At 58.9% G+C, this 13,871-nt stretch overlaps 1 protein-coding gene across 19 annotated transcripts in view; it reads left to right on the plus strand.

Moving 5' to 3' along the window:
* DNM1 (dynamin 1) overlaps positions 1 to 13,342 on the plus strand; it is a 54,225-nt gene extending 40,883 nt beyond the window's left edge. For 4 of the 19 annotated variants that reach the window (XM_033192320.1, XM_033192280.1, XM_033192330.1 and 1 more), the window contains 8 exons: positions 82 to 195; positions 4,245 to 4,354; positions 5,189 to 5,300; positions 5,739 to 5,750; positions 6,713 to 6,883; positions 8,244 to 8,485; positions 8,853 to 9,068; positions 12,103 to 13,342. In XM_033192320.1, coding sequence (XP_033048211.1) covers positions 82 to 195; positions 4,245 to 4,354; positions 5,189 to 5,300; positions 5,739 to 5,750; positions 6,713 to 6,883; positions 8,244 to 8,485; positions 8,853 to 9,068; positions 12,103 to 12,175 — 1,050 coding nt within the window. In that variant the 3' untranslated portion in view covers positions 12,176 to 13,342. The other 15 variants (XM_033192356.1, XM_033192347.1, XR_004432753.1 and 12 more) reach the window with 14 other exon arrangements.
* Positions 13,343 to 13,871: the final 529 nt, after the last annotated feature.

The raw sequence follows: 13,871 nt of genomic DNA on the forward strand, positions 1-13,871 counted from the left end.
AAATGCCTCTCTTTGCCTACCCCATCCCCCACAGGGAGGCTCAGGCCCTGTCTGCTGACCTCCTGCCCCATCACTCTCCAGGTCATCCGCAAGGGCTGGCTGACTATCAATAATATTGGCATCATGAAAGGGGGCTCCAAGGAGTATTGGTTTGTGCTGACCGCTGAGAATCTGTCCTGGTACAAGGATGATGAGGTGAGTCAAGAGCCAGTAGTCATTAAGGGGCTGGGCTGGTGGCCAGAGTCAGGCTCAGACCCTCCTATGGGCTTGGAGTGGGCTGGATGGTGGAATAGGGTTTTAAAATGTCTCATCAAAGATCCGTGGGCAGGCTGGGCATGGTGGCTCACACCTGTAATCCCAGCACTTTGGGAGGCCGAGGCGGGTGGATCACCTAAGGTCAGGAGTCTGAGACCAGCCTGGCCAAAATGGTGAAACCCCGTCTCTACTAAAAATACAAAAATTAGCCTGGCATGTTGGCAGGCGCCTGTAATCCCAGCTACTCGGGAGGCTGAGACACAAGAATGCCTTGAACCCAGGAGGCGGAGTTTACAGTGAACCGAGATCGCACCATTGCACTCCAGCCTGGGCAACAGAGCGAGACTCTGTCTCAAAAAAAAAGGATCCACGGGTGGAGTTGGGATGCAAAGGTCCAAGGCAGGTGACCCTGGGGGTTCAGGGGGAGGCACCCTCTCACCCAGGTTGGAAGAAGAAGATGGCTTAGCAGGACTGAGGAGCCTGGGGCTAAGTGCCTTGGGGAGGGTGGGCAGGGGCCTTGGGTGCCCCTCCCTGACCCTGCGGCCCAGCGGCCTTCCTGTTTTCCCGCTGCAGGGCGTGCCGCCTCCTCTGTGGCCCCCACAGGCCCATGACACACACGAGTCCAGCTGCCAGACACCCGGTTAACCCCTGCACCCCAGTCCCCTAGACCCCTGCAGTCCAAGGGAAATGCGCAGAGTGCCCCCAGGCTGAGGGGCAAGGAGTGTGGGGGCCCTGCCGAGTTGCCACAGAAAAACCCTCCCCGCCCACTAGGGTGCACAGAAGCCCCTGCCACCTCCTTCCCCTGTTGCTGGTCTCCTTTAAGAATGAGTCTATTTGGCTTTCACATCTGGATTCCAGAGGTGACCAGAGAGAATGGGGAGGGCTGGGGGTGGGCTTGTGGTAATGAACTCCAGCTGGCCAAGGAGTGGGGGAAGGGACCCTCTTCTTCCTGAGGGGCTGTTGGAGGCTACAGCACCCTCAATGGGGAAGCAGGGCTCTGGGTGGGGCCTATGATTTTGGCCTCCAAGCCCCCTCCCAGGTCCCTGTCTCCTCCAAGTTTGTCCTGGGCAGGGGCCCCAACTCTCCACCTTGGGAGGGGCCCTCTGTCGTCACTGGTGGGGGCGCCAAGCCATCTGGACCTCATTACCCCAACCCTGGCCTCCCCCAGCATGGGAGCCCCTGGAAGGGATGAAGTGTGCGGTGGCGTGGGGTGCGGGTAGGGGGCGGCTTCCTGCCGGTCACTCTGCAGGCTGCCTAGATGCCCCCATGGGTTTGGGGTCTCCCATGTTGAGGCTCCTTACACAGGGCCAGGGAGACCATGTGACCTGGGGCTGAGGGCCTGAGACCTGGCGACACTGTGGGGGAGGGACGCGTGCCACTGAGGGGGTCCCCTGTCCTTGTGCCTGAGCCTGCAGCTCTTTCTGGAGATTCTGTGTACATCTGAGTGAAGTTGTGTGCGAAAACAGCTCTCAGAATGGCATGTGGGGAGGTGGGAGCGGGCTGTGGGCTGTGGGTGCTGGGAGGCAGGGTGTGTTTTTGTGTGTATATGTGGCTTGTGGGTCTGGTGTGTGGGTGTTTTTTAGGAGTGTGACTGGGGTATAAGCATCTAGGTGTGTTTGGAATATGTGGTCTGCATTTGCATCTGGGGGTGAAATCTGTGTACCTGCGGAGTGACTCTGGGCACGTGCCTGTACTTGGGATGTAAATGCAGGTGTGTGTGGGGAGGGGGCTCTGGAGGGAGGGTGTGAGTGTGGGGTGTTTGAGAATCTGTGTATGTCTTTGGGATGTGAGAATGGGGGCAGTGTTCCAGTCGTGAGGGTGTGTGTGCATGCACTTGTGTGTCTCTGTTTGGGACATGGGTGTGAGATTGAAAGTATGGGGTGCTCATGTATGTGAGTTCTGGGGCTCTGAGTATCAAGGCGCATGTATGTTGAATGTGAGTGGATTTTTGCACTAGGACCACTGGGGATGTGGAGGTGGTCCAGGCTGGTGGGAGAGTGGTCTGTACTTCTCTACCCAGCCGCCAGCCCTCAGGTTTTGGGGTGAGGGAGGCTCTTTGGGCAGACCGGCAGCTGCCCACATCCCCAGTCCCCATTGATCCCCCCATCCTCTCAGTCTTCCTCGGCCACCCTTCCCCCATCACCGCTACCCCCCACCAGTCCCACAGCAGGGTGGCACCCTCATCCCTCTGTGCCTCCTCCCAGCCCACCCTGTGCCCCAACGCCCTGGCTCCAGGCTCCGGTTCTGGGATGGCAGGCAGGGGTCGGTCCAGCTCTCCAGTGGCGGCGGCGCCGAGGGTCTAACCCAGCCCAGCCTAACCAATGTGCAGACTACTGTACAATTTGGGAGTCCTGAACAGATAGTCTAAACACTGGGTAGACGGAGTGGAGGTGTCCTCTGGTCCATCCAGGCAGCAGTGTCTGTCCATCCGGTGGGCGCTTCAGCCCCATCCCCTGGAGATCCAAGAACCCCCCAACCCCAGCCTGTGTCCCCCCAGCCCCAGACCAGCCAGCCCGTGATCCCCTCTCTGCTCCCAACTCCCCTTCTGCCTCCTTTGACGTGGCAGGGGTAAGCGGGAGCTGGGGCTGAGAAGGAGGGGCCTGAGGAGGGGGCCGGCCGGCAGGAAGGGAGGGGTGGGGGGAGGAGGCCGCTCCTACCTAGTGTCCAACCCCAAAGCGCAGGGCGGGTGGCGGCGGGGCCTCTCTCGAACGGTTCCAGATGTTCCCTGGCCGTGTGTGCAACTTCCTCCTCTCCTCCCCCAGCCGCCCTCTGGGGCTCCCGGCCACCCGCCTGGCATAAAGAGGGCTTTATGTGGCTGCATGGGCCAGGGGGGCGTGGGGGGCAGAGAGGGGTGGGCAGGATGACGCCAGGACAGGGGAGCAAGGTCCCCCTAAACTCAGCCCCCTACCTAGGCAAGGCTCATGCCCAAGCTCTATGAATCCCCAAGGCCCACACAGACGACCCCCATGAGCAAGTAGGGCATGGGTGACAAAAACCCCTCCCCTCTCCCAGAGCCCCATCCTGGGGTATCTCCTTCCCGGATCCCTGAACCCCTCTCCTGGGACACAGCAGCCTACATACACACGTGCCCATACCAAGCATACTCATGGGCCTAGCACCCCACACGCCTGCGTGCAGATACACATAACTCCTCCTAGACAGCTTTAGACAAATCAAACACATAGCCCATTGTACCACGGTGTGCAGGTAAGATGTGCACCCCAGTATAAGTGTGTGGTATAAGCTTGTGCGTGGCTGTGCAAATGTAGGCTTGCACAATTGCGACACACATCCACAAAGTGTGCACACATCCACAAAGTGTGCACACATCCACATTGAGATGCAGACATGCTCACACTGACACGTGGTTCATGCTGGGCACCTCCCCAGATATACATGTGCACACACACAATAGGTAATATGTACTTGGGCTTGCATGTGTTGGCACAAACACACAACTACACACATGTTGCACACACAGGCACACCATCTCCAGGCTTGTGCTGGCTGCCTTATTGCTAACACATGGGGAGCTTGGGGGAGTGGGCTGAGGCAGCCCTTTGAAGCCGCCGGGGCTGGTGGCCCCCCTTCCTGGTCTCTGCAGTCAGGAAATGAAGTCAGAGGCGGCCAGGCCGGGGGCGAGAGAGGCCTGAGTGTGCGGTCCCTGCCTGAGGCCGGCCTGGCTTGTATCCAGGACTTGCCTGGGGAGGGATTGTGGGAGCCTCCCATACTCTCACCTCCCCACCCCTCACCAGCCTCCTGGCCTCCGGCATCTATGCAGAGCTGGTGGGACCTGCTGGAATGCCACTGGGGGCCGGCAGTGCCCAGGAGGCCTACGGTCCTGTGGCCAGAATTTTATCTAGCTGCACCTTCACAGTGGGAGGGGGCTGATGCTTAGAAGCCCCGGGGCAGTCAAGGGGACTCTTAGGGAGTGAGGTGTGGCAGAGAACAGTGCCAACCTCACTCCTTGCTCCTACCTCCACCCACAGGAGAAAGAGAAGAAATACATGCTGTCTGTGGACAACCTCAAGCTGCGGGACGTGGAGAAGGGCTTCATGTCGAGCAAGCACATCTTTGCCCTCTTTAACACGGAGCAGAGGTGCCTGCCTGCCCCTGGCTGTAGCTGCTGCAGTCCCAAAACCACCCGCACTGAGTAGAAGCTGGGTACAGGGATCCAGGGAGAAGAGGAACCTGCCCCAGGCCCCACAGCAAGGCATCCACTGACAGATGCTTACTGAGTTCCTGCTTTGAACTAGACATCATGTCAAGATCTCCCATCCCCTCCCCTTCCCTTCCCTCCTCCTTCCCTCCCTCCTTTCCTCCCTCCCTTCCTCCCTCCCTTTTTTTCTTCCCTCCTTCCTCCCTCCCTCCCTTCCTCCCTTCCATTGTCACTGGTATAGTACATGCTCTTCATGCACTATACTCTGCCAGGCACTGGAGCCAAAGGGCCCTAGTCAGGCCTGGTCCTCTTCTCCTGCTCACTTTCCTATAGGGCGGTGGCAGTACCAGGCCTCTTCCTTCCTGACCCAAGGCTGACTCTAGTGGGCCCTCTGCTACTCAGAGATGAGGGTTCAGTCCAGCTGCCATCAGAGGGGTCCTCAGAGAGCCCCAGAGGAAGCTGGTGGGGTCTGGGCCCCAAGCTAGAGACTTCACTGAGTATGGCTGTCCCCTTATCAAAGGTCCAGTCCCCTTCTAAGCATTTTGCCACTCACTTCACTGAATCCTCAGTGACCCGAGGAGGCAGGAATTCTTATTAACCCATCTTCCCAATGAGGAAACCGAGGCTGAGAGAGAGGAAGGGACTTGCACAGGTCACACAGCTGGGAAATGAGCTGGCCTCAGGCATGGTGACCCCAAAGTCTGGGCATGCCTTTAACCCCCAGGGAGGGTGGGGCTTTGCCCATCTGCCCTCACCATCTGCCCTGTCTTGCAGGAATGTCTACAAGGATTATCGGCAGCTGGAGCTGGCCTGTGAGACACAGGAGGAGGTGGACAGCTGGAAGGCCTCCTTCCTGAGGGCTGGCGTATACCCTGAGCGTGTTGGGGTGAGTGGCAGGGCAAGGAGAGGAGGGGCAAGCGTGATCCTGGGCCCCTGGGGCACCATCCTCAGTGATGCCAAGTCACGTCATGTTTCCCAGCCCTTATTTGGCTCAGAAATAATAGGAATCCTCCCCGCTACCCACTCTGGGGGTGGGAACAGAGATAAGTCTCCTGGTCCTCCCATCCTTCTCCAGTGGCAGTTTCACATCTCTGTCTCTGTTGCAGATGGCATTTGTACATTCCCCTTTCTATGATGGTGGTTTCTTGTGACTGCCTTCTCTTTCCTCCCCTATTTCACTGTGGCGATGTCTACAGTGGCCTGAGAGTTGGGGTGCAGTGTCCCAGGTTCACTCAATCTCTCCCCTTTTCCTCTCTGTATGTTTCCTTCGGCTGTGCTCCCTGGTGGTGGCGGCGGTGACAATGTTGGTGTGTGGGCCTCCCAGGACAAAGAGAAAGTGAGTGTGCCCTTCTCTTGCCTCCTGCCAGGCATCTGCAGCCTGGCACCAGCTCCAGCCAGGTTTTCAAGCAAGGGACCTGGAGATATTCTTTTCTAATTTCTGGATTGGGACCAGGCGCAGTGGCTCGCGCCTGTAAACCCAACACTTTGGGAGGCCGAGGTGGGCCGATCATGAGGTCAGGATTTCGAGACCAGCCTGGCCAACACGATGAAACCCCATCTCTACTAAAAATACAAGAGTTAGCCAGGCATGGTGGTGCGCACCTGTAATCCCAGCTACTCAGAAGGCTGAGGCAGGACAATTGCTTGAACCCAGGAGGCGGAGGATGCAATGAGCCAAGACAGCACCACTGCACTCCAGCCTGGGCGACAGAGCAAGACTCTTTCAAAGGCCGGGCGCGGTGGCTCAAGCCTGTAATCCCAGCACTTGGGAGGCCGAGGTGGGCGGATCACGAGGTCAGGAGATCGAGACCCTCCTGGCTAACACGGTGAAACCCCGTCTCTACTAAAAAATACAAAAAACTAGCCGGGCGCAGTGGCGGGCACCTGTAGTCCCAGCTACTCGGAGGCTGAGGCGGGAGAATGGCGGGAACCCGGGAGGCGGAGCTTGCAGTGAGCCGAGATCGCGCCACTGCACTCCAGCCTGGGCGACACAGCGAGACTCCGTCTCAAAAAAAAAAAAAAAAAAAGACTCTTTCAAAATAATAATAATAATAATTTCTGGATTGGGAAATTGAGGCAAATTCTAGGCACTAGAGTCAGAACCAAGACAAGGCTGAATCAGAGGAGTCTAGGGTTCTGAGAGGCACAGGGATGGGGAGCCTGGTGTGTGTTCAGGCCAGTCGCTTCTCTCTGTGCCTCAATGTTCTGGGTACCTTTGGAGGGGCTGAGATCCTGGCGATGCCTGGAGCCTGGCTGCATGGCCTGGCCACCCTGATGCCCTTGTGTTCTCCATGGCAGGCCAGTGAGACCGAGGAGAATGGCTCCGACAGCTTCATGCATTCCATGGACCCACAGCTGGAACGGCAAGTGGAGACCATCCGGAATCTTGTGGACTCGTACATGGCCATTGTCAACAAGACCGTGCGGGACCTCATGCCCAAAACTATCATGCACCTCATGATTAACAATGTGCGTGCTCCGCCGCATGGGGGCAGGGAAGTCTTGTGGCACTGGGGACGCAGGTGGCCATGTTGGCCTGGGGGAGATGCCAACCAGCCCTATGGGACCAGGTCCAGGGAGGGAGGCACGGTCTAGACCAGAGCTGTCGGATAGAAATATAATGAGGGGCTGAGCACGGTGGCTCACACCTGTAATCCCAGCACTGTGGGAGGCCAAGGCAGGCGGAACACTTGAGGTCAGGAGTTCGAGACCAGCCTGGCCAACATGGTGAAACTCCGTTTCTACTAAAAATAGAAAAATTAGCTAGGTGTGGTAGCGTGAGCCTGTAATCACAGCTACTTGGGAGGCTGAGACAGGAGAATCACTTGAACCCGGGAGGCGGAGGTTGCAGTGAGCCGAGATCCTGCCACTGTACTCCAGCCTGGCCGACAGAGCGAGATTCCATCTCAAAACAAAGAAAAAAGAAAAAAAAAAAGAAATATAATGAGGGGCTGGGCACGGTGGCTCATGCCTGTAATCCCAGCACTTTGGGAGGCCAAGGCAGGAGGATCACTTGAGCCCAGGAGTTCAAGACCAGCTTGGGCAACACAGTGAGACCTCGTCTCTACACAGAAATTTTAAAGAATAGCTGGGGTTGGCTGGGCGCGGTGGCTCATGCCTGTAATCCCAGCACTTTGGGAGGCCAAGGTGGGCAGATCACCTGAGGTTGGAAGTTTGAGACCAGCCTGACCAACATGGAGAAACCCCATCTCTATTAAAAATACAAAATTAGCCGGGCGCGGTGGTGCATGCCTGTAATCCCAGCTACTCGGGAGGCTGAGGCAGGAGAATTGCTTGAACCCGGGAGGTGGAGGTTGCGGTGAGCCAAGATTGTGCTATTGCACTCCAGCCTGAGCAACAAGAGCAAAACTGCCTCTCAAAAAAATATATATATATACAAAGAATAGCTGGGGTTGGTGGTAGCACGTGCTTGTAGTCCTAGCTACTGGAGAGGCTGACATTGGAACATAACTTTGAGCCCAGGAGGTTGAGGCTACAGTGAGTTGTAATCTTGCCACTGTACTCCAGCCTGGCGACAAAGCGAGACCCTATCTCCAAAAAAAAAAAAAAAACCACACAAAGAAAAAACAAAAACTGAGTAGACAAGTGTTCTGGTGGCGTGATAGGTCCTAAGTCCCCTCCCGGATCTGTGACCTTGGTCAGGTGACTTTTCCTGTGGACCTCAGTGTCCTCATGTGAGCGAGAAAAGCGCGGTGGGGAGGCGAATCTTCCAGTCTACGCAGCTCACAATCCCCGCAGGGCCAGGTGGGGCGGCCAGGGCGGCACAGGCATCAAGTCCCCACCTCCTTCCCTCTTTGCCTACTCGCAGACCAAGGAGTTCATCTTCTCGGAGCTGCTGGCCAACCTGTACTCGTGTGGGGACCAGAACACGCTGATGGAGGAGTCGGCGGAGCAGGCACAGCGGCGCGACGAGATGCTGCGCATGTACCACGCGCTGAAGGAGGCGCTCAGCATCATCGGCGACATCAATACGACCACCGTCAGCACGCCCATGCCCCCGCCCGTGGACGACTCCTGGCTGCAGGTGCAGAGCGTACCGGCCGGACGCAGGTACCAGGGCCGGCCCCCACGGCCCCAAAGCCCCCCAGCCCGGGGCCCACGGGAGGAGTGCCGGGACCGGGCAGTGGCGCGCCCGCGTCACCGGGGTGGCTCCCACCTGGAGCGAGGGGCGGAGCTTAGAGAGGGCGGGGCTTGCCGCGGGGCGGGGCTTGCCGTGGAGAGCTGGCTGCGAGGCGGGGTGGAGCTGGGACGTTGGCGCCGCTGGGGGCGGGGCTTAAGCTCCGGCGACCGCCTCGGGGCGCGGCAGGGAGGGGCTTGCGTGCATGGGCGTGGCAAGCACTGGGCTGGGGCGGGGCCTCGGTGTGGGCGGAGCCGCTCATCTCGCCTCTCCTTGTTCCTCGCTCCCTGTCGCCTTCAGGTCGCCCACGTCCAGCCCCACGCCGCAGCGCCGAGCCCCCGCCGTGCCCCCAGCCCGGCCCGGGTCGCGGGGCCCTGCTCCTGGGCCTCCGCCTGCTGGGTCCGCCCTGGGGGGGGCGCCCCCCGTGCCCTCCAGGCCGGGGGCTTCCCCTGACCCTTTCGGCCCTCCCCCTCAGGTGCCCTCGCGCCCCAACCGCGCCCCGCCCGGGGTCCCCAGGTGAGTAGGGGCTGAAAGCGGCTGGAGAGGCTGCCGGACGGGCGTGGCCGGGAGGGAAATGGGGCTGGATTCCAGAGCATCGGACCCGGCCGCCAGAACCGGCCGTTTCTATCCCAGGCAATCGGACTCTGGGTGCTGGAGCCACGCCACGTGTGGCCGAGGGCTGGCGGAGCCTGCCCCCGAGGGAGCGCTGAGTCCCGGAGGTGGTCGTTTCTGGGGAGGGGGCTGTGGGGCTCGTCCCACCTGCCCCCTTCTTTCCAGCACTTGCATGGCGCTTCCCTCTATTTTCACTCTTGGCGGCCGCCCACACGTTGCATTCCTCCTCCTTTCTTCTTGCTGTCCTCCATCCTCCATTCCGTCCAATTCCTCTCCCAGCCCCTGCGGAGCCTACCTTAGGTCTGAGTGTGAACACCTATCTGCCCTGGGTGTGTGGATTTCCTTCAGCTACCCTGATGTCCCCATTTCCCAGTCCTGACTCCTTTGAGCCATCCCAGGGGGTGTCCAGCCACTGGCCCACAGGAGCAGAGACTAGGCTGTGACTGTGTGACTAGAGAGGTGTGTGATGTGTGTGTGGGCGTGCACACGAGTGTGAGAGTGTAAGAATGGCACCCAGGCCCGGGCTAAGACAGGAGCAGCTGGGGAAGGAGCCTGGGGCCTTGGGCAATCTGATGGTTTTTTTCCTCCCCACCCCCACCCCCCCGCTTCTGGCCCTACCCAGTCTAAACCAATGTGGTAGGGGTGGCGGCAGGGGCAGGGATGCGAGTAGCTGAAGCCTGCTTCATTCCCAAAGATTTCTAAGGAAAAACTTTCTACTGCATCCTTTGGCTTGACTTTCTTGACCCATGACCCTCTTTCAAGGAAGTTCACTCCGGTTCCCAGTCTGCCCTGTTTCCACTGGCCACATTTTCTAAGGAAGAACACTGCAGGACAATAGCATGTTTTGTTTCTGCATGGCTGGAGGGTAGGGCTGTGGGTCTAGCGCCCATAAACCAAAATGAGGCAGGGATTGGGGCTTGCCCTGTGATGCTCTGATGACCAAAGCGGATGGGTAGAGGCAAGCAGCATGGTATTGGGCAAGAGGACTGGACTGGGAGTCCAGAGATGCTGCTTTACCCTGGGCCTTTAGACATGTCTCTTTCCCTCCCAGAGCTTCAGCATCCCTTCTACCAAATGATGACATTCTGCCTTTCTCCCAGGGTGGCTGTGGGGATCGAGGGAGACAATGGCTATAGGGATGCTGTGTTAACTGCAGATGCAGCCATAGGAGCACTTTGCTAACTGCCAACGTGAGTTCAGATTTGGCACCCAGGTCTATGGTGCGGTGTGAGATATGTGATGTAAGGTTTGATGCCAGCCTGACTCCAGTCTTGCTAACACACAGGAAACTTTTGGCAAATCATGACCATACCTTGGGGAAAAGAGCAGTCTGGGAGAGCTTCTTCAAGGCAACCTGACTTCAGTGAGGTCTGAGGCATGGCTGAGATAGGCTTATGTGGCAAGGAGGGTATCTGGGTAAAGAGCTGCAGTGTGGGCTGAGGTGTAGTGTGGGCTGCATCGAGGACAGCCACTGGCCAAAGCAGAGAACAGAGACAGAATGAGGAAGAGCTCTGTGGGGAGGGTGGGGCATAGGATGGAGAACCTTCAAAGTCCGAAGAGTTTGACTTGTTGAGGCTCAATGCTGTAGGCAGTAGGGAACCACAGAAGGCCCTTGGGTGGAGAAATGACAGCTGGACATTAGCAAGCAAGCCTTGTCTCCATGAGCAGCACGGGTGGTCCTCTGAGCACGCCAGGCACGAGTGTGCAGGGAGCTGGTGCAAATGCCTCTGTGTGCGGGTGAGCTTCTGTGTTGTGACTCCGCCCACACGTGTGCTTCAGTGTGCTGAGTGGCTGCATGCCCCAGATCCGTGCTGCACGCGCCGCCGGCCAGTGAGGGTGCTGGGCACTGGGAGGTGCCAGGGAAGGAGGCGTATGCGTGTTTGTGGGCATGTGTGTTAGCGTGTGCATGTGGGCCATGGGGCCTCACAGCATGTGTGTGCACGCCCGGGCGTGTGCGTGTGTGTGCCCCCCACCCCCAGGCCTGCCCCACCCGTGCGTGTGAACTGCCATGTTGATTTCGTGCTGTCTTTCAGAATCACTATCAGTGACCCCTGAGGAGCGTCAGCCATGGTAGGTACATGCCTCACCGCCTGCTGCATGAACGGTGTGTCTGCCCCGCTGCACTAGCTCCACACGGGGCCGCACCTGGGACCTCAGAGCCAGGCTCCCCGCCCCTCCCTTCTGCAGCTGTAGACTTGTTCTTTCCTCTTTCTGTCCTTGTGCCGCTGGCTCTCTCACCTCCCTTCCTAGCGAGCCTCGGGACTCAGTGCCACTGTCCAAGGCCTCCATGGCTGAGCCTGGGGACTCTTGGAACAGGCTCCGTGCCCAAGCTGGCAGACATGGGTGCTCTCTGGAGCCGTCAGAGAGGGCAGAGAGCTCGTGGTTTATTGTGTAAAGGCTGGGAACTTGGAGGGGGTTGTGTGTGTGGCTGGACTGTGAGGTGGCCAGAGGCCTAGGAATGTCATCCTGGGCACACCGTGCCTGGTGTGCAGTCAGAGTCATGCTCCTGGGGTAAGGCATCCAGCTCCCAGCCTGGCAGCGCTGAGGGCCGACTCCACTGCAGAGCAGAGGTGATAGTCAGGGTACCACCTCCTCTATCTGCCGGCAATCCAGTGGTGATCTAGGGTAAAAGCTTGAGAGTCCCATACACATGATCATCCCACAACACACCTCACAGGCCAGGCAGGGACACACAGCCCCCTCCCCTCCCTCCCAGGTACCGTCATAGCTGCTAGCGTGTGACTGAAGGCAGTGTCCCTGGCCCCAGTTGAAGCACCGTAGCCAGCCAGCGGGCCCACGCACCTTGGCCTGTTGCTCCTAGGGTCAATTGTGCCATTCAGCCAAGGGGACGACCGTGCCTGCTGGTCCTGCTGAGCTCCACCCAGTGAGCCCGCCCCCGTTCTCCTGCCACTGACTCTCGCTCTTCTGCTTTTCCCAGCAGGAAGGGCCCAGCCTCACCTACGCGACCTGCAGCCCCCCGACCAGCCGAGGCTCCCCTCTTAGACTTATAAGTCTATGGCCACTGGCATCCAGCTGCCTGCCCTCCCTGCCTACCCCAGGGTCATTTCAGAGGGTCCTGGGTTTTCTGACCACCAAGAAGGGCCTCTGGCGCTCCCTCCAGCCATCCCTTTTAGTTTCACCCTCCTGGTTCAAGCAGTGTTCTTTCTCTATCAGGCCTGGTGGCTGTTGCGTGGGGCTCCCCAAGGCAAGGGGTGGCCCTGGGCCGGTGGGTTGGAAGACAGGGTGACCAGAGAAGAGGGAAGCCCGAGGGGGCTGAGCATCAGCTTGAACTGTGGGTGCCCTGCCTGGGTGCTGTGTGAGAGGCCAGCGTGTGTGGGGTGGGGAGGGCCGCCACAGCCCCCAGGCGATACCGGTGAAGCTACAGCTCCTCCCTCCATCTTCCTCTCCTTTTCCTTCCAGCCCCTCTTTTCCAGGAACCTTGCCACACCCACACCTGCGCCCTCCCCTCCCCGGCCCTCCCACCACTGCTGCAGTGTGGCCGGCCCCGGCCGGTGTGCTGCACTTGCCTTACCAGCTCTCTCCTCGCTTTTCTCTCCCGTTTTCTCTGCTTTCTCTCCAACTGCCAGCCGATCGGGTCAGGCAAGTCCATCCCGTCCTGAGAGCCCCAGGCCCCCCTTCGACCTCTAAACAGATCCCTCCTCTTCTCGGAGACCTCCCTTTCCAAGCCTGCCTGGACGGCTGTTCTGTGACTTGACAGTGGCTTCCCTAGCCCCAAAGCCAGCCCCCTTCATCTGTGACTTAGTCTGCTGTAGTGGTGAGCTGACACCTCCAGGCGTGACCATTGGTGAAAACTTGTGCCCCTTCTGTGGTATGCCCTTGCCTTGTTCTATAAATATCTATAAATACTCATATATATACACACCTACACATGGCCGACCGCCTCGCCTCTAGCGCTGGGAATCAGTCACTGTGCTGTCCTTGTGGAGTCTTGTTGCCCAACTACAAGAGAACGCTGTCCCCTGACATCCCCCTCCGAAGTGTGCCACCTCCAGTGAGCCTCCCTGTCATGCCCAGCCTGTGGACAGCCAGCCCCCGCCATACCTCCCGCCCCCTACCAAGCATGGGGGTGCTGTGCAGGCAGCCGTGTGGCCTGACAGTCTCTACCAGTCCTGCTGTCCCTCGGCTGAGAATAAAACCTATTTCTGGATGACGGGGAATGTCTCCTCTGCTGGTTGTGTTCTCTCTGGAGCTCAAGGGAGGGGAAGGGCTAAGCCATTACTAGGGTGCTGTTGGGGGTGGTGAAAAGACCACATCCTTTCCAAGGGACACTTTTCCTGGAAAGTCCCTGGAGCTTAGTTGGCTCTCATCCTGCGAAGCCAGCTCTGGCCACTAGGGGGCAGGGCCAGTAACTCAGCCTGGAGGGAGCCTGTGGGATGGCCGGCATTCTGGAGGGACAGACAGAACAGGCCACCAGGCTCAGGCAGGCAAGGGAGGCAGAAGGACAAAACGGAAGACACCTTGGGTGCTGGCACCCTGCCTTCCCGGCCACCGCTAGATCAGGCTTCTGAGCCTGTTGGCCATCAGGGCCAAACTGTCCCCATAGGTACCATGGTAGTCCCTGTGTAATCCCCTAGATGTCACCAGGCAGCATACAGGTAACAGGCCTGGAAGGTCCCAACAGCCCAGCTGCACAGGCTCAGACACTCTGGGGCTCCCCGTTCAGTGGCACAAACTCCAGAACCCAGT

This window comes from Trachypithecus francoisi, unplaced genomic scaffold (assembly GCF_009764315.1).
Source record: "Trachypithecus francoisi isolate TF-2019V2 unplaced genomic scaffold, Tfra_2.0 Contig01585, whole genome shotgun sequence".
Classification (NCBI taxonomy): domain Eukaryota; kingdom Metazoa; phylum Chordata; class Mammalia; order Primates; family Cercopithecidae; genus Trachypithecus; species Trachypithecus francoisi.